The 25,484-nt window shown below is 49.6% G+C and overlaps 1 protein-coding gene across 6 annotated transcripts in view; it reads left to right on the forward strand.

The window, feature by feature from the left end:
- Positions 1-12,000: 12,000 nt before the first annotated feature.
- Positions 12,001-25,484, forward strand: part of TDRD7 (tudor domain containing 7) — a 46,377-nt gene continuing 32,893 nt past the window's right edge. The window contains exons 1-4 of one of the 6 annotated variants that reach the window (XM_063422123.1): positions 12,001-12,336; positions 16,703-16,927; positions 23,067-23,208; positions 24,276-24,489. In XM_063422123.1, coding sequence (XP_063278193.1) covers positions 16,721-16,927; positions 23,067-23,208; positions 24,276-24,489 — 563 coding nt within the window. In that variant the 5' untranslated portion in view covers positions 12,001-12,336; positions 16,703-16,720. Of the gene's footprint in view, positions 12,337-16,702; positions 16,928-23,066; positions 23,209-24,275; positions 24,490-25,484 lie in introns of those variants that run through there. The other 5 variants (XM_063422121.1, XM_063422122.1, XM_063422124.1 and 2 more) reach the window with 5 other exon arrangements.

A 25,484-nucleotide genomic window follows, 5' to 3' on the forward strand; every position in this document is an offset into this window, starting at 1 on the left:
CAGGTTCTGGAATCCAAAAAATCCAGCCTGAAGGTCTACTAGGGAATCGCACAAAGAGAGAGAGGGAGGGGAAAACTGAGAACAAAATGGTTATAGACAGGTTAGAGAGGTAGAACAGCCTCCACAGATGAGGCACAGAGTCTGCCCAGACAAGTGCTCTGACCAGAAGCCTGCTGACTTAATGCAGGGCCCTTGTAATTGGAAGCAAGGTCGGGGTCAGGGTATGCATCAGAAAACGCACACAGTGAAATTGCACACAAACTTTAACACCTCACTTCACACCGGAAAATGAGGCTGAGACAAGCTCTGTCACCTTCAGCGCTTCCCTCAGCCAACCTGTGCTATTAATCAGTGATTGCTTACCACAATTACCTCTCACAGGCAAGCACTGGCACCTGTGCTGGAACAGTGCCCTCGAGTATGTGCCAGATAACTATGAGGCTGCTGTCAGTCCACTATTTCTGGGGATGCTGCTCACAACTCCACTCATTTGCACACTGTTTTGAAGTCAGTACCTCCTGGTTTAAAGAAGCTTTCCCTCCTGCAATTTCTAAGGTACAAGCAGCTCAGAAGGCACAAAACATTCCCAGCAGCAAGGACATGTGGATCATGCCAGTCCTGGCTAAGCTGAACAAATTAATCCAGTCACATGGTCACTACACAATCTTGCATCGAAGATCCTGCTCCCCTATTTTCTGTCACACAGGAATGGTTTGGTGTCCTCTGATGCAGCAGCCTCCCCTGTAAAACATGGAGCAGTACTGATAGCAAGTCTTCTATGACTGACTCTCGATCCCATAAGCCACAGTCCCCACAGACAAACCCCAGCATCTCCAGTCCAGAAAAGAACTTATGGAGGCGGAGGTCTCCATCTGACAGAGTCTCAGTATGTCTGCAACAAAGGTGTGGAAATGGTACTCATCTAGGACACGCGAGAATTGAAGAGACTCCATCAGAACCATTAAAGAAAGGAGACTTTTGGCTGACTGGGTGGCACATTTTTCTTCTGCACTCTCCCACTTCAGCTTCCCAGTCTTTGGCCCCTGCCAGCATCTCCTATTCACAACTCCTCATCAATCATTCCCATGATAGGACTTGTCATTGCTCCAGTATTACTGCTGTCTACAACGGCTTGTCATATTTGCTCTCCTCCAGAAATATTTAACACCATTTTCAGGCTTCTTTGGGCTACAAGTGAACATTTTGAGGATTTTTTTTTCAGTCTTTTAAAGTTTGTGGTGGTGTGGTGTGTCAGCAGTTCTGATTATAAACTCTAACCTGCATCCTGCTAAAACCTGTCCAAGATCTCAGTTGGATCTGCCTGTTAGAGGGAGCTGCTTGAATTTCTGTTAACTATAAATATCCTTCCAGGTGTCTGCCAAGTTTTACGAGTGTTGGCACAAAAATGAAGTAGTGTCAATAAAGTACCATGCTTCTAAAACAGTGACTTTCGTTCTGGCAATTCTTTTTTCATACAAACACGGACATTTGCTGCTGGGCACAGACAGCGTCGTGATTTCCCTGGCTAGTTAACTCACTTAAACTGGAGGTTGCTGCCCTCTTGCTTTCTTACCGAGGATAGCAAAACCCTACCCTGACTTTGGAAAGGCTTTCAGGAACTGCCCAAACACTACTGCTGTGGTTTAAAAATTATTTTAAGAGAAACAGTGTGCTGTAGTTATGCAAAGATGTTTATACTTTAACCATTTGCTTCATGGATTTTAAAGTTTTCCACTTTCTTTATAAGTTTCATCTTTCTTTAAGTAAAGAGGTTATAATCAGTTTGGGGAAGAAAACAAATGGCAGTATGGTGGAGTACTGAGGGCACAGCTTTCTAAGACTGCACTCAAGATGTTGCTGAGGACTGTGTGGCCAGCAGGTGTTTCTGGGTCTCATTGGGCAGAGAGGTGATCCAGCCCATGGAGGAGCAGGCAGCACTGCTGGGAGAAGAGGCAGAAAGGTGTGGGGTGATGCTCTGCAGGTGCCATTCCCCTCTGGAGGGGGGCATGTGCTGGGGAAGCACTGGCAAGCTGTGTCCTGGGGCTGGCCCACCATAGGAGGGCACAAGGGACCCAGGCCCCTGTGGGGGGAAAGTTGGCAGGGGAAGTTTGGCTCTTTGAATTTGCCTGCAGTCCAAGGCTTGGCCCAGCAGCCAGCTTCAGTGGTGCTTGGCTTGAGGTGAGCTGGGGTGTGCTGGTTTATACTGAGACAGAGTGGATTTTCTTCACAGTGACTAGAATGGGGCTATGTTTTGGGTTTGTGCTGCACACAGGGTTGATAATATAGAGATATTTTAGTTATTCTTGAGCAGGGCTTACACAGAGCCAAGGCCTTTCCTGCTTTTTGTACTGCCACAGTGGGGAGGAGGTTGGAGGTACATGGGAGGCTGAACTGGCCAAAGGGATATTCCAGACCATTTGATATCATGCTCAGTATTTAAAGCTGGGTGCAAAAAGGAGGAAGGAAGAGATGTTCGAAGTGACTGCATTTGTGCCCCCAAGTCACTGTGAGGTGTGAGGGGGGCCCCTGGAGATGGCTGAAGAGCTACTTGCCCATGGGAAGTGGTGAATGGATTCTTTGGGGTTTTTTTGCTTATGTCCTCTTTATATTTGCTTTTGCTTTCCATATTATTTAAACCAAGAGTCTTCTAGGTTTTACCCTTCTGCTTCTCTCCCCACTGGTGGGGCAGTGAGAGAGTGGCTGTGTGTGATGTCTGGTGGCCAGATGGGGTTAAACCGAGACAAGGAGGAACAACGTTTCATGAAGCCAGGGGGGAGGCCCTGACATTTGACAGCATGGAGGCCAAGCCACAGCATTCAGCAGAGGAGAACAAAGCCCCACACTGCTCCAGGGCCAGCTCCAGGGGAGCTGAGAGTTGGGCAGCCTCAATGGCAAAGGTCTGCCTGCCTTCAGGAAACAGTGCGACAACTCTCCTGTCAAGTAAGAGCCTGAAATTCATGGCCCAGCATGGCTAAAGGCCAGGCCTCACAGTACTCTGCACGTAATGGCACAACCCCAGACAGAAACCAGGTGTCTTGTCTTGGATGAAGGTGGGGAGCAAATCCCTCAAGAGCCCGAGGGCCAGGCACAGAGAATTTGGTGGGGCAGAGTCTGCATGGACTGAGGACTAGGTCCCACAGTGCATGGCTTAAGGGGGACCTGAGGAAGAAGGACTCGCAGAACAAATCTCTCCTGCCCAGCTAGATGGCTTAGTCCTTCTGTCCTCTAAGCAACAGTATCCTTAACAAAACAGCACAGGGCTGGTGACAGGTTTCTCCACTGCAGCTCCACCCAGCTTGCTCAGGACCACAACAGGGGTTAGCTCAGTCCACTCTCACAACATTCAGAGCTATGGTGCACACAGAGGCCCATCTGGAGTCTCCCTGCTCCTGCTGGGGTACTGGCCTCACTCCCTCACCTGCTGCACTATGCACATCTTTCTCCCTCAGCCCCTATCTCCAAGTTTCCATTCCTCACACAGCTGCTGCCAGTTCCTCTGGCTTCCTCCCTATTCCTGGCACCTATCTCATAGGTAGCTTCACAACCTCTGCATCTGCTGCCATCACCACCCACCTCCCAACTACTTCAAGCTTCTGGCTGGGCAAGTCCAAACAGCTGCTGGTACAGCCACAGTCCACACACAAGGAGGTCTCCTGCTCCTGAGAAGAGCCCTGGCCCAGAGCAAAGCCCCAGCAGATTCATACTGCAGGCCCAAGGCTGCCTTGTCCTCCCAGGGCACCTGTCCACTTCATCAGCACCATCTGGGGAACTCTCCAAAAAGCACACCTAGGAAAGCATAGCCATATCAAAGGGCCCTTTGGGGAGAAGCAGCAGGAAGGTTATGTGGCAGTGCTATCAGCTGTCCACAAAACACTATGCTCTCAGGCACAACATCTGGGTCAGCTGCTGCTCTCTTGAGTGCTCTGAGCACATCTTCCTCTCCCTCTCTGGCACCCAGACCCCAAGGCACATGAGATTCACGCACGTGAGTGAGGCAGGACATGTCTGCTTTCTGTGGCTCTTCCAGAAAGAGCAAGCACCGCAGCAGGATTAAGCTGTTGTGCTGCTCTGGGCCACTTCACAGCTACGCCGCCGTGGAGGTGGCATGCCACTGCCATTTCCATTCAATGCCAGGCTGGCTTCCAGACTTCCAACCCAGCCCAGGCTGGAGTCCTCCCCCTGCAGAGGATTACTGCCACAATCACAGCTCCAGCGGACTTAGCACAGCCACAATGAGCAACAGCAAACACTTTCTCACACCGTCAGCTGACGGCCCAGGGCAGCTGAAAACAACACAGAGAGAAATGATGGGGCAGCAGCTGACTAAGCCACCCGGATTAGAGAGGCTCAAACGGGGCTGAAAAGCAGCATGTACCGCTAACCCAGCAGAACTGCAGCTCCAGCCCCTCATCTCAGTTCACCCAAACATGGTCAGGTGGCTCCTGGCTCCAAGCACGCTGAGCAGGGGCACAAACACTGACACTGCAACACAGAAGTCAGGCAAGAGGGAAAGAATGGCCACCTGCAGACAACCATCACCTCAACACACACATCACCTGTCAAGGTAGCTATGGCATTATCCAAAAAGGCAAAGGGTCGTCTGTCTCTGTCCTGGAGTAGACTCACAGACCAGTTGTGACTCTCTATGCTACAGCACTGTGGATTGCACCCAGGGATTCACAAACCACAATCTCCACCACCACATTGCAGCAGGTTGAGACCCATCTCCCCGTACAGTCTCAGAACAGCCATGCACCTGGAAAATGCCACAACAGATTACTTCTCAGGTAACTCACAGGTGAAATACACAGGCTTCACTCCCCAAAACTGCACACTTGATATTCTACAAACCTCAGCTCTGCCTTTCAGGTGGTGGCACAGCCTGAAAAATGGGGCCAGCCCTGCTGTGTTGCTAGCCATGGCCCCAGCAAACATCAGAGGTGACCATTTTGCATAGAAGCAGGGCAAGAAAAACTCAGGGACTTCACCAGCACCTCTGAGATTTAGCAAACAGCAGCTCCAAAAAGGATCTTCTCTCACAGCCAAGACAGGACAATCAAAGCAGAAAAACAACAAAAGCAAGAGACTGCTAAGCAGCAACACCTTGTTCCAGGGATCTTCTTGAGTCTCCCAGGGTGACCCAAACAGCTGAGGAAATCATGGGCAATGGATGATGATATTAGAAACCAGGCAATTCCTCCAGCAGTGCTCTACAACTCATCCTTCCCTCTCCTCTTCCTCCTTCTCTGCTGCACAACCAGCACCTTTGCTGGCCTGGCTCAACACAGAGCCACTGCAGGGAGGGCCTCTCCTTCTGAGGGACAGCTCTCCTACCCCAGGGGCTCCTGCTTAAAAATCAGTGTCCCTACTGCACTGATAAAACCAGCAATCCACCAGTGTGAGAACTTGAACAGGCAGTTTTGTCTGTGCTTGAACTCAAGCAGGCACACAGCACATATGCAGTATGACAGCAGAGAGGCAAAGAATCCCATCTTCATCCTCCATCTTCCAAAGAGGTATACAAAACATTCAGAAGCAGTCCCAGCTGTGACCAGCCAATGCCAATGCACAACTACACTCACCAGTCCTGGTCACTAGGTGACTAGGTGACCTAGTGGACACACACACCAGGGCAGAGTTCTTTAGTATGTATATCCATGAATGGATTGGAATAGACCTTGAGAACAGCATTTTCCTGAAAATCACCTCAGAGGATGGATAGGATGATGATGGGCATGTGAACATGAAGCTCAGTCTCGAACAAAAGTGTTGGGGGTTAGATTGTTTGTTTTTTTTTTTTTTCTCTTCTCACAGAATTTTTTCCCATAAGTTTCCAAAAGCCTTGACGACTACTTAGTCAGAACAAAAAGAGTGCTTGAGGGATATGGCAGCACGAAGCTACACCTATTGTTTTTGAGTCCCTGGGAGTGTCCCTCAGAGGGGAGAGATGATGAGCTTTGGGAAAGGCAAAAAAAACAGATCTGGGGGAGGGGGAGGCACTCTTGCTCTCAGCGCCGAGGAGGACGGTCAGGCTGCCCTCTGCCTCTGCCTCGTCCTGGGAAATCTATCGTCATCTGCTGTGTACCCGGGAATCCTGAACTCGCTTTCTCCAGCCTCTCCCCCCACCGCCGCTGCTTCTTCGGAGCTTTGAGGCTCTCCTGCTACTCTGTAGCCCTGCACTGCCCAGCCCTGCCGGGACACCCCTGCTGTTCCAGCTGCCAGCGCAGAGCTCCTCATCCACCAGCCCGGGACTTTTCCTTCCTTCCAGTTCGGCTTCTCGGAGTCCTGCAGGGACACCCAGATCAAACTGCTCTGGGCTTTTTTGTAAAAGAAAGCCCTCAAGGTTCTTGATTCTGTTTATTATTGATGCTGTAGTTGTTGTTTGTTTGTCGTTTTGTCATATATACTAGTAAAGAACTGTTATTCCTACCCCCATACCTCTGCCTGAAAGCTCCTTTAATTTTCCTTTTAATTGGAATAATTTGGAGGGAGGGGATTTGAATTCTCCATCTCTAGGGAGGTCCTGCCCCTTCCTAGCAGATATCTGTCTTTCAAACCAAGACAAAAAGGATGTGGCTTGTTGTGACTTTGCCCTGTGTAGACCACAGTAGTCTGCCATGCAAACCTTTTGCCTTGCTCAGCAGCTCTGCATCTATCCAACCTGACATAGCCACATGCACCATGAGATTCCCAGAAAAATGCAAAGAATCATCCCTATTATTCAAAACTAAAGGCCCCAGTAGCCATTTATAACCACTATTCTGCTCCTCTGAGCCACAAAATAATAATGGTCTGAGCTGAAAAGCTTTGTAACACCCCAAAGCTCATAATGATCCACTTGCCTTTTCCTCATGAGTTCTGGTCCTTATGGGCCTTGCAGTAACTGTTGTCCAACAAGACAGACTTAACTGCATGCTGAGTCCCCTGAGTTTTATCTACAAAGGTGACCTAAGTATAAAGAATGACATGGACACATTTGGAGGAGCCTCTTCATGTCTTTTCATCATTATGCCCAGGCACATGATACTCTGACAAAGGGATTTTGTTCTGGGCTTCTGTTTTTGCAACCTGTGTTGCTCATGTCTTGTAGGGCCAGGGGATGCCCCAGGGATATGCACTGCATGACCATCCCACCAGGCTCTGCCCGGGCACGGACCCTGCTCAGACTGGATCGAGGGACAGACCTCTTCCAGGGACGTGACACCTGCTTGCTGAGGCCTGCCTGGTGGCCACCTCAAACACCTCTGCAGCCCTCGGGCACGTCCCAGTGCTCTGTGACACCTCTTGGCTGCTCCCTCAACAGCTCAGTGCCTTTCCTGCAGCCACGCAAAGCAGAAGGCCTGAACCTGCCTCTTATCTTTGTGCAATGCACTTCATTCACACCTACAGACTCATTGCATCACCTCTAAAGAAAGACTGCCTTATCGACCTCAGGCTTATGATTTTACCATTACAAGTGTCTCATTTATATACCTCTAGAAATGTATATAATTAGCATACCTAAGTATAAATCCACTGATTCTCTCCTTCACACTGACATCTCTAATTATCTACATACCCTGTGCAAGTGCTGCATATAGGTATTTTGGTGTCCGAGTACTTCCTGGTCCAAGGAAGCAGGAGCTGCAACACTGAACAAAATGGCGGCTCCCTCCCACAAAATGGTGGCAGGGAAATCTTCCAGCCAGGGCCCCGGCCCTGGAAATCTGGGCAGCGCAGGAGGCGGTTTCAAAAGCGGGAGCCACAGAAAGCCCTCCCAGCCCCCAACTCACAGGCCTGCACACACTTGGGGCTTCTCCAGGAACACCCAGCTACGCCCACGCAACGCCGGGGAGCGCCCGGCACAAGTGCTGCAGGGCAGGCTCTGTGCGCCCAGCTGGGCGTCCTTTGCCCAGGCTCAACGCAGGGACACTCCTGCCACTGGAACCTCCCTGCCACGGCCGTGGACCAACGCCGCACGGAGCTCTGGCACAACCCAGCCACAACCCTGCTCTCAAAGCCCATGCTGCACAGACGCTCCGGTCCAACACCGAGCACAGCGCACTGGGGCACCTCAAACGCCTCCTCTTCGCCCCTCAGCAACCAATGGACAGCGTGAGCGTAGCCAGTGCTTCTGGAGAAGGCCACCTCACTCTCCTCAAGATGCTCCAGCTCCGGGTACAACACCAGAGTGCCCCTCCTCCAGCACACCAAGGCCAGCGACTCCTGCCCACACACCTGTGTGAGGCTCTCTCGCGTCTGCACTGATGCCTTGAGGGACCCTGTGAAAGGCTGCTCTGCACTGCTCGCTGCAGAAAAGACCCTTCCCTTCCTGGGGAATTCACCCTGGGCAACAACATACCAAGTCCAAAAAGAAGAGAAATCCCAACCCTCAGCACATCTCAGATGCCACCACACACACTGCGGTCTCTCCCTTCCTGCAGCCGACTTCACCATGGTCCAGCTCCAGGGACAGGCAAGGAGGCACAGCAACAATCCCTCAGCAACAGCCGCCCTCACAGCTGCCCTCTGCTCAACACAGGCATTGCCCAGCAGGAGGAGCACATGCTGAACCTGCACACCTCCACACAGCAATGGGCAAATCTACACTGGGCACTTGCATTCTTCTCTCATCCTTTCAGAGACTTTGCAGCTGGTGCACTGAGCTTCAAAGAGTCAGAAGACGTGATTGCCACCTGCCAGAAGAAAAAGACACACAGGAATTCTCTACCTATTGGACCAACTCATTGTGGAGATGTCCTGCACCTGAGAAATGTGGAATTCTCATCTTGGATTTAAAACTTTGATGTTAAAAAGCATTCAAGGTCCTCTTCTCTTATGTCTGCCTGCCCATCACCCTGTCCTGAGTTTATCAGGGGTTCTCATGGTTGCTGCAGCATCAAAGGAAATGAGCGGACTAGCCCTGCACTGCCACTCACAGCAGTTTTGGATACCTGCCTGGCAGATGCAGGTTTTAGTCCTGTGCAGTCCAATGAACCACAACCTTAGTGTACTTGGGGCACTGTTAGAAGAAGTTGCTCTCACAGCTGTGGTCACGTGCCTTTCTCACAGCACAAAATTCCAATCAGACCTGTCGCTGGTGGCGTATCTGACCACCAAGTTACATGAGGTCTTCATTCTAAAACTCAATTTGTCTGGAATTTTGTCTCAATCTCAGAAATGCAGGCCTGCAGGGGACTGTGCCCTGGGTGAACATGTCCCTTCACCAGCCCAGACTGGTAGTGGGCCAACAGCAGCCTTTGCAAACCAAACCCTGAATTAAACCTTTCGCAATTGCTGGAAATTATAGAACTTTTAAATTTTTTTATCTGACTTTGGTCAGGGACTTTTTTGCCTTTGCCTGGGGGGAAGGGAATTGAAGTTTCTCTTCAAAAGATCCTGTTTACCAGGTTCTTGTTTACCAGTTCTATGATTTTAACATCTGGATTCTGAGTAGCCAGAAGATATACAGGAGATAAACCATTAATGAACCACTAATAACCATTAATGACCATTAATGAACATTATCACTTCTGGTGCAATTGGAGACACCTGGGCTGGGAAAAGATTGTTAAGAGAACCAAAGAATGAAGATGTAATTTAGCATCAAAGGTGATCAATAACCAAGAGGAAATAAAATACTAAGAATTATGTAATTTATACTAATGAGTGTGAATTTGTTTGGGGTTTAATGTAAAAATATGTGAAAAGTCTGGTAAAAACCATTTTCACTGCACTATCCAGGTATGTGTGGATGAAATAATTTCTGTTGTACATGCTGGTCAGAAAAACACCCTGGGCAGGATAAAGTAATGTCTTGATTCTCTAACACTGAAAACATGTTGTTGGAGAGTTTCTGTTTTCCTGCACTTTCTGTGACACCATCTCTTCACACTTCATGCCTGTACTTCTCCATGCTTCTTGCTTCTCAAGGCTTTCACACCTGGCCCCTCTTTCTCTCACTGCATCGTGTTAATGCTGCAAACATCTTATTTGACATAGAACAAGTGTGTCCAACAATTATCTATACAAAATCATGGCCACATTAGACCAAGAGAAACAAAAAAAACCAAACCAAACAAAACAAAACAAACTAACAAACAAAACCACCAAACAAACAAATCAAAAATAGGACCTGGTTTTCAAGGCCCAGGATAGTGTTCTGGACAGTGGTGTAGGTACTATTTATAAGGCCTCGGGCTGCTGGCTGTGAAGCTTGCTCTGTACAAACCTCTCTTGGCCTAAAACTTTGTTTTACTTATTTTAGCTATGACAGCTAGATTTAGCACAATTAAGTACAAAAATGTCAAAAAACTATGAACAAATAAACTTTAAAGAGTGTGTTGTAACAATATGCATATTCTAGAGGCCACTTATGAGATTCACAACTGTATTATGATTCTGAAATATATTAGAAATGCTAGAGTCTGCAAAATTTAATGTGCATTTTTATTGCAATTGCCATATTGCCCTACTAAATGGAAAGCCCTTGTAAATGAAAATAGCCTCAAATGAGTAAACTTTGTATTAAACATTGGATCCTCCATGTGTGGATTTTCTAAAAATGCTTTGTCAGAGGATACTGGACTCTGGTGGCAAGCAGTCTCTGGAGGCTGTAGCAGTCGTAGCAGAAAGTGGTACTCACTTGCAAGCACACCCTTATGAGATTCAGCAGCTCCACCTCTGCCCTGGCATGTGCCTCTCTGTGGGGCCAGCCTCTGGGTTGGTTTTGGGAGACCTGCACTATTCAGTGACCACGCCACATGGCCTGGTGCTGCTTCCAGTCTGGCTCTCAGAAGTGACCAACTACAGAGAGAGGAATGCTGTCGTAGGCGACATGCAAGGTCCCTTGATACCGTATGCTGAGGGGCTCTCCATCCCTAGCAACCACTTGCATGGGGAACAAATCAGCCATGTGCTCGGATAACACAGTGCAAGCTGAACTTGTGGGTCTATAGCTTTCAAGTACACAGCAGTGCCCGAGGTGCCTGTGCAGAAGCACACCACCTGGAGATCGGCGCCAACTTGGATACAGACTGGGCAAGCACAGCCCTCCTAAGAAGGGTTGCAGGCCCAAGGCAGTGCAGGCAGGCACTCACCAGCACCTCCTTGATGGAATATGCACCTGTGGAGTGGTATTTGTACAAGGTGACAAGAGAGAGCTCCAGCTGCAGAACTAAATTCAGGGGCTTTTGGTACTCTGAAACTGAGGTATTTAAGTGAACTAATTAAAGATCTGCAGGAGTATTGCATACAGGTCTGGTACCCCCAGCCTAAGAAGGACATGGAACTAGTGGAACAACCCCAGAGGAGGGCCACAAAGTTGCTGAAGGGACTGGAGCACCTTCCCTATGAAGACAGGCTGAGAAAGTTGGAGGCTTTTCAACCTGGAGAACCAAAGGTGTGTGAGATGTCATTGCAACCAGCATCTGCAGGGTTATATAGGGAAGCCAAAAAGGCACTGTCAGGAACTGTAGTGGCAGGACAAGGATAATCAGGTACAAACTCAAAGTGGGGAAAATCAGGTCAGATACTAAGAGGAAATTTTTTGCTGTGAAGGTGGTGAGAGACTAGGACAGACTGCCCAGGGAGGCTGTGGATCCCCAACCCTGGCAGTGTTCAAGGACAGGATGGATAACGCAGCTTGAGCAACTTGTGCTGGTGGGAGGTGTCCCTGCCACGGCAGCTTGGGAACTAGATGATCATTAAGGCCCTTTCCAACCCTTTACATTCTTGATTCTCTGCAGAAGAGAAGCACGGACCTGTTATTCCTCAGCCACTCTCTCTGGAAGACGACTTTGGCTGCTACCTTGAGACTTCTCCGCTTCCGTGGGAAGGCGACACGGCGACCTGAGGCGGCACGGGCACAGCCGGAGGGCGGCCCCCGCCCGAGCCCGGCGCGGGTCCCGCCCGGCTCCCGCGGCCGAGGGCACACGTGGCCCTTCCCGGGAGCGGCAGGACATGGGTGGCGCGCAGGCGCCCGGAGCCGGAGCGGGCGGGGCGGAGGCGGCGGCCGGGCCGGGCCTCACGACGGCGGGCGGGGGGGCCCGCGCCGGTTGGGCGGTGGCGCCGGGAGCGGCCGCGCAGCCCCTCAGTCCCCGGCCCCGCGCAGGGAGGCGGCGGCTCCGCCAGGCTCCGGCCCGGCCCGCGGCGGCTGCGGCAGCAACACAAGAAGAGGTTTTGGCCGGTGCCTGAAAGCCCCGGGTGGAGGAAGTGGAAAGGAAGAAGCAGAGCCCCGCCGGGCGTAAGTCCTCGCTGTCTGAGGGGAAGAGGCAGGGACGGGCGCTGCCAGGCGGCGGGAGGCTGCTCCTCCTCAGTGTCTGCGCGGTGACAGAGAAAGTGTTCCGTCTTTAGTGGGTTAGTGGATAATTTCTACCTTCGGAGTCCCGCAGGGGAGTGTTTGTAGTCTGCGAAAAGCGAGGCTACCAGGGGATGCATCCCTCCCTGCGGGAGAGCTGTCCGCATTTCCTCATTTCCTTAGCCTGGCTAATGATCCGCAGCGCGGATCATGCGTTCTGAGCATTCTGAGGAAAGTTTCGGTTCAGACGCTGGCAGAGGTGGTTTTTAGCGATGTGCTCTGACTTAGTGATGATGAGGCAGCTCGGGCTCTGTTTCCAGTGAAGTGTCCTGCTGTCTGGAGGCAGTGAACCGCCGGGAAAATATTTTAACTGCTGAATGACCTAATGTTAAAGCAGCTTAACTCAAAAACGGTTTCTAAAAGGCTTCGGAAGCGACTCTGAGCTGTGTAGCTGTGTTAATGTGTCGGTGTTGTCACTATTACTGCCTTGTAGATCTTCTACCTAAATGCTGACTGTAGGAATGGGAAGATTGTAAAGTTGTGGGTTGAGTCTGGATTCAGTTTAACCTTTGTACCCTGGTATCTGTCACCTCGTTTAACTTGTGACTATCCCTCACAATATAGTTTAGGGGGATAGACTTTACAATATGCCATTTTTTATTTCTGATATAATACGACTGTTGTATTGGTATACAACTAACATGTCTGATATTGACATGATTACATGCCCCTGTGATTCTCCGTTTGTTTGTTTTTTCTAGTGAAGTTTCTTTCTGTTGAATCAACTTTTGAAACTGAGATTCCAGGTTATTTTAAATGTTCTTCAACATTCCTTGGATGTAGTACATATACTGTTAATTTCACCTGAGCAGGAAGATAACCTTAGGAGGTTTAGGCAAGAGAACTTTCAAGAGCCATGTTAACCAAATAAGAAACTATCTATTATTTAAGAGACAGAAGAGAAAAAGGCTGCAAAAAGTTTCTCATCAGATTTTCCATGTCTCCTGAATGTTTGAGGCTTGAAACACAATTGTAGGCACAACTGCATTTTTTGCTGTAGCTCTCAATGCTTGAGTGTTTGGGATTGTTTTATATGATTAGGACTTTACACCACTTACACATTTCTCTGGTGCATGTCATTTAAAACTGAGTGGCTCAAAAAGAAATATGAACCTCGTGTGTCTTTTTCTTCTGGCAGGTGGCAATCACGTCTTCTGACTCTTTGAAGCTCAGTGCACCAGCTGCAAAGTCTCTGAAAGGATGAGAGAAGGATGCAAGTGCCCAGTGTAGATTTGCCCATTGCTGTGTGGAGGTGTGCAGGTTCAGCATGTGCTCCTCCTGCTGGGCAATGCCTGTGTTGAGCAGAGGGCAGCTGTGAGGGCGGCTGTTGCTGAGAGATTGTTGCAGGATCAGTCAGTGAGACCCGCTGGAGCAGCAAGGACAGAAGTTGGAGGGTTAAGGAACTGTGTGTGTGTGAAGACAGGTATTGGCTGTGTTGTCTGTCTGGGTGCAGCTGGGTGAACCAGTGTGCAAATATAAGTGTACAGAGCAAGAGGTACGGTTGGGTTAGTAAAGTGCTGTGTGTGCATGAAGTGAAACTGTTCAAGGAGCGGTGCAGAAAAGGAGTTGATGCTGTGCCTCCTTGCCTGTCCCTGGAGCTGGACCATGGTGAAGTCGGCTGCAGGAAGGGAGAGACCGCAGTGTGTGTGGTGGCATCTGAGATGTGCTGAGGGTTGGGATTTCTCTTCTTTTTGGACTTGGTATGTTGTTGCCCAGGGTGAATTCCCCAGGAAGGGAAGGGTCTTTTCTGCAGCGAGCAGTGCAGAGCAGCCTTTCACAGGGTCCCTCAAGGCATCAGTGCAGACGCGAGAGAGCCTCACACAGGTGTGTGGGCAGGAGTCGCTGGCCTTGGTGTGCTGGAGGAGGGGCACTCTGGTGTTGTACCCGGAGCTGGAGCATCTTGAGGAGAGTGAGGTGGCCTTCTCCAGAAGCACTGGCTACGCTCACGCTGTCCATTGGTTGCTGAGGGGCGAAGAGGAGGCGTTTGAGGTGCCCCAGTGCGCTGTGCTCGGTGTTGGACCGGAGCGTCTGTGCAGCATGGGCTTTGAGAGCAGGGTTGTGGCTGGGTTGTGCCAGAGCTCCGTGCGGCGTTGGTCCACGGCCGTGGCAGGGAGGTTCCAGTGGCAGGAGTGTCCCTGCGTTGAGCCTGGGCAAAGGACGCCCAGCTGGGCGCACAGAGCCTGCCCTGCAGCACTTGTGCCGGGCGCTCCCCGGCGTTGCGTGGGCGTAGCTGGGTGTTCCTGGAGAAGCCCCAAGTGTGTGCAGGCCTGTGAGTTGGGGGCTGGGAGGGCTTTCTGTGGCTCCCGCTTTTGAAACCGCCTCCTGCGCTGCCCAGATTTCCAGGGCCGGGGCCCTGGCTGGAAGATTTCCCTGCCACCATTTTGTGGGAGGGAGCCGCCATTTTGTTCAGTGTTGCAGCTCCTGCTTCCTTGGACCAGGAAGTACTCGGACACCAAAATACCTATATGCAGCACTTGCACAGGGTATGTAGATAATTAGAGATGTCAGTGTGAAGGAGAGAATCAGTGGATTTATACTTAGGTATGCTAATTATATACATTTCTAGAGGTATATAAATGAGACACTTGTAATGGTAAAATCATAAGCCTGAGGTCGATAAGGCAGTCTTTCTTTAGAGGTGATGCAATGAGTCTGTAGGTGTGAATGAAGTGCATTGCACAAAGATAAGAGGCAGGTTCAGGCCTTCTGCTTTGCGTGGCTGCAGGAAAGGCACTGAGCTGTTGAGGGAGCAGCCAAGAGGTGTCACAGAGCACTGGGACGTGCCCGAGGGCTGCAGAGGTGTTTGAGGTGGCCACCAGGCAGGCCTCAGCAAGCAGGTGTCACGTCCCTGGAAGAGGTCTGTCCCTCGATCCAGTCTGAGCAGGGTCCGTGCCCGGGCAGAGCCTGGTGGGATGGTCATGCAGTGCATATCCCTGGGGCATCCCCTGGCCCTACAAGACATGAGCAACACAGGTTGCAAAAACAGAAGCCCAGAACAAAATCCCTTTGTCACAGAATTACTTGCTTGGGGACTTGAGTTGTGTTTTCTCTCTGAAGCGCCTTTGGAGTCAAGGCATTGTGCGCTTGTGGGTAAGACGTTGCATGCTCCAGATGCATGCTGTTTCCATGGTGGAGATGAAATGTGGGCATTGGTGCACTTGCTGGCTCAGGCGCATGCAGAGCAGCTGCAGTCTCTAGAGGGACATCTCACGTCTCAAATTGTGGCGGGATGTGGTGATTGTACCCAGTCTCACTTTCAGTGGAAGTTCTAGCCCTGTAGGTAGTAAGATGTCATTGAATCACAGAATATCCTGAATTGGAAGGGATCCAGTGGATTATATGAATCCTACTCCTGGCCCTGTACAGGAGACTGAACTAATCGTACCTTGTGCCTTAGACCATTGTCCAAGCGCTTCTTGAACTCTGTCAGACCTAGTGCTGTGACCCTTTTGTGGGCACCCTGTTCTAGCGCTCAGGCATCCTCTGGTTGAAGAACCTTTTCCTGATATCCAGCCTAAACCTTCTCTGACACAACTTTGGACTATTCCCTCAAGTCCTGTCACTGGTCACAGGAGTGTAGATATCAGTGTCTGCTGCTCCTCTTCCCCTCACAAGGAAGTTGGAGACTGCAGTGTGGTCTCTTCTCAGTCTCCTCCAGGCTGAACAGCCCGAGTGACCTCAGCCACTCCTCATGCAGGTTCCCCTCACAGCCCTTCACCATCTTTGTTGCCCCGCTTTGGACACTCTATTAACAGCTCAATGTCTTTCTTGTATTGTGGCACCCAAAACTGCCCCCAGCATTCGAGGTGAGGCTGCCCCAGAGCAGAGCACAGTAGGACAATCCCCTCCCTTGTCTGTCAGTGGTGCTGTGCCTGATGCACCCCGGGACATGGCCCTCCTCTCTGCCAGGGCACTGCTGACTCGTGTTTAGCTTCCAATTGGCAGGACCCCAGGCCACTTCCCAGAGTGCCTCTCATTCACCAGTTATACACACATGCAGAATTGCCCTGTCCCAGGTACAGTATCCAGTACTTGTCTGTGGTAGGTTGCCTAGCAGTGCCCACCCCTCTGGCTGTGTGGCCTCCTGTGATTGCCTGGCAGAGCCACCCTGTGCATGATGGCTGCTGTGCTCCTTTGTCAGCACTTTTTGACAATGTCATGCCCCGTGTGTTTCATACTATATTATGCTTGGCTTGCACAACTGTGGCCTTACAACTCCACCCATAAGCATCACTGTCTCCAGAGATGAGCCACTGAGTTGCTGCATTCTAGCTTTTTGGGGGAGGGAGCTTAAATAGTAAAAGCCAGTGATTTCAACGTGTATATAAAAATGCTTTTTTCCCCTTTCTTTTTTTTCTTTTGGAGGCAGGCGTATAGGTGAAGATGCAGGAGCCAGAACTTGTTGCAAAAGCCCTACGAGCTGTTCTTCATGCCTTTAAAAATGGCATACGTTTGTCAGAACTTCAGAGTGAATACAGATCCCTGACCAATGAGTTGATTCCCTTCAGGCACCTAGGATATGACACACTGGAAGGCTACTTGGAGAGTATCCCAGGAGTTGTCAGAATGGAAGAGAACAAAATGGGAGAGGTAAGAATCAGTTACAGTTCAGAAATGGCTTTTGTGTTTGCAGAATGTTCCTGGTTTGTAGCTTTACCTCCTTTTGTGCTGTGGATTTCTCTAGCATGCATATGGTGCACTAATTCTGGGAGAGGTGGAAGCTGTGACTTAAGACACTAAGCACTCCTTATTTTCCTGCCTCTGGCCTTCAGACCCAAGACTGTGTATGCAAGAAGTGTAAAGTTGCAGGACTTTTTCCTGGAACGGTGAATTCTGTGTGGAAAGATCATTTGTGTGACTGTGGAGATCTGGCCCCTTTCTCAGGATTCTGACTTTGGAAGAGATACTAGTAGCTTGTCTGGGACCTTAAAGAAGGTTAACTTGTGTGTGTGAATCATCTCTTCTCCGTGGGGTTTAGCATAATTGTTTTGCCTACGGTGAAACTCTAAGGTGGTGTTGCTTTTAAGTCTGACAGTGCTTACTTTGGACTTAGGATTCTTGTTTGTTATGGGTTGCAGTGCAACAGGACGGCAAATACCTGCTGAGGTGAGGAGGAGCTCGTGTAAGTGAGGTGCCTTGCTGCAACAGTTGCAAGTGCCTCAGCTTGGCAAGCGTGCAAGGGATAAAGGGTCATCACACAGATCAAGGAGAAGCAGGTCTTAGCAGAGGATTGGTGTGGTAGAAGAGTTGTCCCTTATTCCTTGCTCTTGCTTCACTAGCCTGTGTCTCCTGGTGGCTGCCACCTTGGAAGCAGCTTGCTAGGATTGCAGATCTCCTTGCCCTGGACTTCTTCGTTTGAAGTCAGAGTGCATTCTCTTGGTAGCTGATGTAGCTGTGTGACTTGGAAATCATCTGCATGGCAAACGTGAAACCTTTCCCTTGTTGGAGCTATGTCTGGGTTCCTGAAGTCTTTGTAGCCTCAGGCAGAGCAAAAAAAAAGCTAGTGGATGTTTGGCACAATGTGTGGCTGTCATAGCAGGTCTGAAGAGACAGGACTTCAGGCTGAGCTTCCTTGTTTGCTCAACTGGATCAAGATGACATCTGGGAACTCAGAACTAGTTCTCCTTCATTAGCTATGTGGTGAGAATACAGTGAGAGGTATCCTGGGTTTTGTCCTGATACCTGGAAATGTGGCTGGTTTTGAGCAACAGGTTCCCTTTCTGCATATTTGCATCAGAATTTGCCCTTTTAGAACAGATAAGCAAGTTTGGGATTCCTTTTCTCCAAAGCCTGCGTCAGCTACAGCTACATCAGTAACAGGATTGCAGGTGCCTCAGGTCTGGGAACGTTTGTGGTCCTGCAATTAAATGCTTCCTTGTAGTGGTTCTGGCAGACAGCCATCTGTTTCTAACTAGGGCCTTGAAGAGTGTAATCTGGTATCCTCCCATTCCCTTGAGAGCCTTGTTTATCCACTAATACGATGTGTGCTGAGATCCTTGTGAACTCTTGGAGAGCACTAGGGGCAGTGACTTCTTTGTGGCAGCTGTTACAAGAGTGAAATGTGGCTTTAGAAGGTGAAAAAGGAGAAAGTGACTAAACAGGGGTCTTGAGTTACTTGAGGACGATTCACTCTGGTTCAGAGTGCCAACTGTGCTCTGCATGACTGAAACAGCTGAGAAGAAGCACGTTGTTGAACACCTGGGAGGCAGGAGAGGTGCGAAGACTGAGCCCATGTTGCTGTTTGATGACCCTCCTGTTGCCACTGTCCATAGTGTCCCCATGGCAGACATTAAGCAGAGAGTGGCAGGCATGATTGTGCACTGATGTGGGCTGCTAAGCTAGCTGGGACTGCTCCCATGTGCTTTCTTGTTCCAGGACCTAGGCTATATATTATTACAAGCCTGTTCTCTTTGTTCACCTCTCTCCAGAATACCTGAGCTCCATTATAGGCTGATACCATAGCTCCTAGTCCGCACAAGGCCGGTGCAAGAGCACGCCGTCAGCCAGTCTTGCTTTATGGCTCTGGAGTACCCTGACCTCCAACAAGTCTATCAAGATGCTTGTCTCCTCATTTGATCCCCTTGTGCACAGTGGGACAGGACAGCAAAGACATGCACATCCAGGGGTCTGGCAGCAGCTGATGATCCTGTCTGCAGTCTAGATAGTCTTAAAAGGACTTTCCTTACTGCTCGGTCAGCTGAACCAGACATACCACAAGAAATGCATTCAACAAGGAGTAGTATAAGTATGTAGGCAGTAAATAATACAAATCCCAAAGTGCCGCACATTACATGCTGCCTTAAGTATTTGTGGGATGTGAATCTTAGCTAGGTAACTGAAGCTGAACAGCCCAATTATCTTGGGAAGGCAGTGAAATAAATTGTTGTTTGTTCCTCTTGCTACTGAACACTAATTTAGCTGTCTTGAATGCGGGAAAAATTAAAGTGGATGACTGTCTTTATGCAATAGGTATGTCCTCCAGTTTCCACAGAAGTTGAGAATTAAGTTCAGCATACAGAGAGCACTGCAAGGGGACTCACTGAAATACTGTGCACCTGCAACAGGTGGTTGCATCATTTCAAGGAGCCCTACTTCGCTTCATATCATTTATAGGAGGTGTGTTGTTGCACCCTCTGCTAAGAAAACTTTGACTTCTGCTTGAGTAATCGAGCCCCTTCAAATGAGAAATTTGAAGACTGCTTTGCTCTGCTTATCTACCCCATCCCTTTTTACATCTGAATTCATTTTAATTCAAACCATTTTGTTAAACTGTCATTATGAAACAAGGGAAAGAAATGCTGAAAATTACTTAGAACATCAGTTAAACACAGAAAAAACCTGAAGTGTACCAAAGATGTGAAAATGTGCATTTATAAAACTATGATAAACTACATAGGGACAAAAACCATTTTATATTGAGACTTCAAGAACAAAGGTCAAGTAATCCATCCCATGCATCCACTTCTCTTAGCTGGGAGTTTGAGGAATGCTCTCATACACTTTTTGGAAGTGGGCACAACTGGGCATCTCTGTAAAGTGCCAGTACACGGCTGTCCACAGTTTGGGCTGCAACCAGAAGAAACTGGAGATCTTTGTGTTGTTCAGGGCCGTGATCTCATTTGAAGTCATGAAGAGTTGTTGCAACAGGTTACACAACCAGTGTGCTGCTGTGAGTTGACACTGGCTGCTGAGGAGTTATGGGCTGCATTGGTGAATAGGAGGAGTTCTGTCAGACCTTCCAAGTTCGGGAGCAGTGGAGTTCCTGGGAGCTCTGTCTTGGGACAGATGATGAGACATCATCAAAAGCTTATGAGTAGTGGGCAGACCAGTGTATGGGCAACGTGATGGCTATCTGTTACAAATGCCTTAGGTGAGAAGAAGTGGAAGACTAAGCAGATGATGCCTTCTTCTGACAACCGCAAGAAGCCTTACATTTGCAGGCTTTGATCGTCATGTGGGACTGGGAGACTGCCATACCTGCTGTAGGGACAAGAGATCCAAGTATGAGCAATCCAGGATGTTTCTGGGGTCTGCTGCTCCCAGCATCCTGACGTATGCAATGATTCAATGGAGAGAGGTGCTCTGCTGGACACAGTGCTTGAAAACAAGGAACAACGATTGCAGATGTAGAGGCTGGGAAGAGCCCTGTCAGTAGCTAGATGGTATCTGTGAGCTGGAAAAGAGGGAAACAAAGCAAGAAGTACAATCAACAATGCAGGGCTTTGGGAGTACAGACTTTGGCCTGTTCAGGAATCTGCGTGGAAGACTTATGGAATACAGTCCTGAGGAGAATGATCCAGGAGAGGTAGTGAGCTTTCAAGGATTGCCTCCACCAGTTTCAAGAATGGTATGTTCCAACAGTTGGGGAAAAAGCAGAGGGGGCAGGAGCACTTACAAAACTGAGCCATGAATGGAAGCATGCATGAGGTGGGAGCAGGAAGAAGCAGACTGGGAGGATTATACAGATGCTGCCCAAACAAACATACATGGACCTAAGAAAGACTGCATTTACTATTGATTATTTGAACAACTTGAAGACCAAGACAAAGTGCCATTCCCTTGAAAACAGCTCCAGAGCACCAGAAACACTCTGAAGTTCAGTACAGGGAAATGCCAAGTCCTGCACCTGGGGAAGAAAAACCCTCTGTTCCTATATAGTTTTGGGGTTGACCAACTGAAAAGTAGGTTGGCAGAGAAATTCCCTGGAGTTCTGGTGGGTGCAAAGTTCACAGTGAGCAGGGTGTCATGGCAGCAAAGGAGACCCAACAGCATACTGGGATTCATTAGGAAGAGTTGCCAGCACTCTGATGGGAGTGATTATTCCCCTCTGCTCAGCAGCATTGAAACCACATCCCATTCTAAGCTTCCCAGAACAAGACAGACATGGCCACACTGAAGCAAGTTCATGGAGTAATTGTGAAGATTATGAAGGGGCTGGAACGTAACATCTCTGATACAGGGCTCAGAAAGCAGGGATTGTTTGTGCTGGAAAAGAGAAAGCTCAGGGAAATCTTACCCATATGTCTGTTAAAGAGAGTAAAAAAAATGGAGCCAGACTCCATTTGCAGTTCTCATTGGTATTCAGTAAACAGACAAGGTACAACGGAAGCTGAGGGAAATAAATGCAGTCCCATGTAAACATTAAACCGCTCACTTTTTTACAGTGAGGCTGGCTGAACAATGGAAGAAGTTGTCCAGAGTGGTTGAGAGTTCTTTGTCCTTGGAGATATTCCACTACCTAACTACATCTGGTTGATGCTGATTTGAGCAAAGATGCTGTTCTGTAGCAATTGTAGCAATTGTAGAAAACTGAGGTTTTCCATCCTCAGTTTTTCAGTGATTCCTGGCATTTAATTGTAACAGTGGTGAGACTACTGGATTGCTGTTTTTATCGGTGCTGACTGTGCAGCAGGGACACTGATTTTTAAGCAGGAGCCCCTGGGGTAGGAGAGCTGTCCCTCAGAAGGAGAGGCCCTCCCTGCAGTGGCTCTGTGTTGAGCCAGGCCAGCAAAGGTGCTGGTTGTGCAGCAGAGAAGGAGGAAGAGGAGAGGGAAGGATGAGCTGTAGAGCACTGCTGGAGGAATTGCCTGGTTTCTAATATCATCATCCATTGCCCATGATTTCCTCAGCTGTTTGGGTCACCCTGGGAGACTCAAGAAGATCCCTGGAACAAGGTGTTGCTGCTTAGCAGTCTCTTGCTTTTGTTGTTTTTCTGCTTTGATTGTCCTGTCTTGGCTGTGAGAGAAGATCCTTTTTGGAGCTGCTGTTTGCTAAATCTCAGAGGTGCTGGTGAAGTCCCTGAGTTTTTCTTGCCCTGCTTCTATGCAAAGTGGTCACCTCTGATGTTTGCTGGGGCCATGGCTGGCAACACAGCAGGGCTGGCCCTATGGCAGTGCTGAGAAAGAGGCCCTATCTCAACCTCTGCCACCACCACAGAACATGGCTGAGACTACAGACTTCCGTTTTTAACTTAGTGCTTTTGGGCTAACTGCCTCCATTTGGAGTCCTGGAGGAGTACTCATCCAGCTGCTTTTGCAGCAGCTGAACAGCCCAAAAGTTTGGGTTTTCCTCTTCTTTGTGAGGCAAAGTGTATGCTAGGTACATGATTTGTTGTCTTGCCAAGGCCAGGTTCCTGTGTCCATCCATGGGATGGCCTGTGGTGAGTGGATATTGAGGCAAGAGGCCATGAAGTTGGGCAGGGAGATAGCTGTGGGCTTGTCCAGGCTGTGGGCTTGTTGTTGGGGGCCAGCCCAGTGCCTGTGAGGCAATTGGTACAGCCAGGATAGTTGTGCAGTTTCTTTGGTAAGTGGGGCAAAGGCAACCCTGCTTCATAGGGTCAGCGTGGTGCCAGAGTCTCCAGTGAGCCTTGGTAGGAGAAACAAGGACAGGCTGCAACCCCATGGCTTCCCAGACTTACAAAGCGACATTGTGGGCCTGTGGGATGGGAGTTAGAACCCGGGCTGTTTCTCAAAGGGGCCCAACCTGATGTGGAAAGGTGATGGAGAGGCTGATTCCTGAGGTTCACTGAGGTTTCTTCTGGGGTTTCATTAAAGGAGAGTGAGATGACCAAGATCTGTGTCTGCTGCTGAAGCCGTTCCTGAACTGCGTGCTGGCCTGCATGATCCAGCAGTTACAGGCTTGGAAAGGGATACAAGTGATTCTGAGGGCTGTGGATGAGCATGGGTCTCACTGACTGCTTTTTCCCCTGTCCCCTTCCTGCTCCAACAAGGTCATTTGCCATGCTGTTAGTTGCAGTGAAACTGTGCGAGTTGCTCAACTGGTGGCCCGACAGAGGAGTTCCAAGAAGAAAACAGTCCGGCAGGTGAACTGTCAGATGAGGCTGAAGAGCACATCTCCAGTCAGTTTATCAGGTAAGCCATAGGCAGCTCCAGAGGACTTGCCTTTATGAAAGAACTGTGCAGCTGCTGCAGCAAAGTCTTGGCTGTGAGGGTTTGTCACCTACAACCATGAGTACATTGTCCAGGTGGAGAGTTCTTGGGATGATGAGTGTTCTTGACCAGGGTGGTTAAATCTGAAAGCCATAATCAGAGAAAGCCTTTTTCAGATGTGGATGTGAATGATCTTGAAAAACAAAGTCCTTGTAGGGCACTTGGCTTCACTTTTGTGTGCTCCTGCTTCTGTGAGAAACACAGTTGAGATGCAGGCAAGAAATGTGGCAATGAACCTTCGTGTTCTTCAAGGCTGGCCTTGGCCTGTTGTGAGTGGGAGAATTGAACCATTCCCTCACGTTAAGGAGGAGTCCCTGCAGCATTATCTGTGCCTGTTTCGGTGACTTCTGCTGCTGATACCAGTGTCGCAGAAGTTCTGATGCCCATTTCCGGCTCTTTTTACCTCTTACCTTTTGCATAAGCTGCTGTAGTAGTGTTTTCCTAAAGTGTGGGTCAGGTTTTCCTCACTGCTGTGCTGTGATGTGATTGTGTGTGGAATTGGGCCCAGGATTCAGCCCAAACATTTGCTTGCAGGTTGGCAGCTTGGAAATACAGTGGTTCTCAGTTTGTGTGTATTCCCCTGCTGTATGTAATGAAATGCTGCTTCTTGCTTTTCTACAAGGATGCCAGTTGGGAAGCAGAACTAGTGGCTCATATCCCAGTTAAATGACAGAGATTATAAAGGCAAATTGATGCACATCAATCCCCTTGAAAGTGTTTGAAACCTCCAAAATTGATGCAGCATATCCAGCACATAAACAGCAAAGTGACCAAGAGCTTTTTTATCCCAGTGTGGCCTGAATGCTGAAGTGGTGTATTCCTCTGTGGGTGTAACTTGGCCACCTCTGCTGTGTGGTGGGAGCTCAGGTGCCCACAAGCCACAGTAGAGAAGAAACCCTTGGGATGGCAGTACAGGAGGTACCCCAGGAGGTGGGAGTAGACTGGGTGGAGGAGAACGCTACTCATGGCTGTCTCTGCAAACTCTTCAGGAAAGCCCAAAGGAACTTTGCGGCAGCCTCGGTCTTTGAGCATGCCGGAAGAAGGTGGTAAGAGGCCTGTTCCTCGCCTGCCCCGAGGCAGAGAAGTGGCATGTGGAGGTGTGAAACCGGTTGTGGAGAGTGCTCGATCTGCCTTACCTTCAGCTGCTGGGAGTGGACCACCTAAAGAAGTCCCCATGCAGAGGCATGTCACTGTGGTAAACAGGTCAGTGTATGTGTGTGTGCGTTCACAAGTCAGGGGAAGTTAAGTGTGATGGATGCTTGGATGCCACCATGCAAGCAATGCCTTTTGGGATCTAGTGGGAATTTAGGCTCCTGCCCTTGCAGCAGGTGAAGTCTGAATGTGGGATGGTACCCCAGGAAGGAGATAGGTGATGTTTTGCCTTTTTGGATGCTGCCATAGCTAGCCTGTGCTCTTGGCCTGTTCCCATTTTTTTGAGGGAGAAATGTGGCCAAAGGTGTCATGGCAAGGGAGTGTAGGGCTGTTGCCTGGGCCCGTGAGAGAGCTGTTGTGGCCAGTGTGACAGAAAGCAGGAGAAGCAGATTTGTGCGCAGGGACAGGTGATGTGTTGAGGTGATGGTTGTCTGCAGGTGGCCATTCTTTCCCTCTTGCCTGACTTCTGTGTTGCAGTGTCAGTGTTTGTGCCCCTGCTCAGCGTGCTTGGAGCCAGGAGCCACCTGACCATGTTTGGGTGAACTGAGATGAGGGGCTGGAGCTGCAGTTCTGCTGGGTTAGCGGTACATGCTGCTTTTCAGCCCCGTTTGAGCCTCTCTAATCCGGGTGGCTTAGTCAGCTGCTGCCCCATCATTTCTCTCTGTGTTGTTTTCAGCTGCCCTGGGCCGTCAGCTGACGGTGTGAGAAAGTGTTTGCTGTTGCTCATTGTGGCTGTGCTAAGTCCGCTGGAGCTGTGATTGTGGCAGTAATCCTCTGCAGGGGGAGGACTCCAGCCTGGGCTGGGTTGGAAGTCTGGAAGCCAGCCTGGCATTGAATGGAAATGGCAGTGGCATGCCACCTCCACGGCGGCGTAGCTGTGAAGTGGCCCAGAGCAGCACAACAGCTTAATCCTGCTGCGGTGCTTGCTCTTTCTGGAAGAGCCACAGAAAGCAGACATGTCCTGCCTCACTCAGTTGCATAAGTACCATGTGCCTTCAGGAGTCTGTTGTGCAGAGGAAAGAAGGACCAAGCCAAGTCCTGCTGTG

This window comes from Prinia subflava, chromosome Z (assembly GCF_021018805.1).
Source record: "Prinia subflava isolate CZ2003 ecotype Zambia chromosome Z, Cam_Psub_1.2, whole genome shotgun sequence".
Taxonomy (NCBI): domain Eukaryota; kingdom Metazoa; phylum Chordata; class Aves; order Passeriformes; family Cisticolidae; genus Prinia; species Prinia subflava.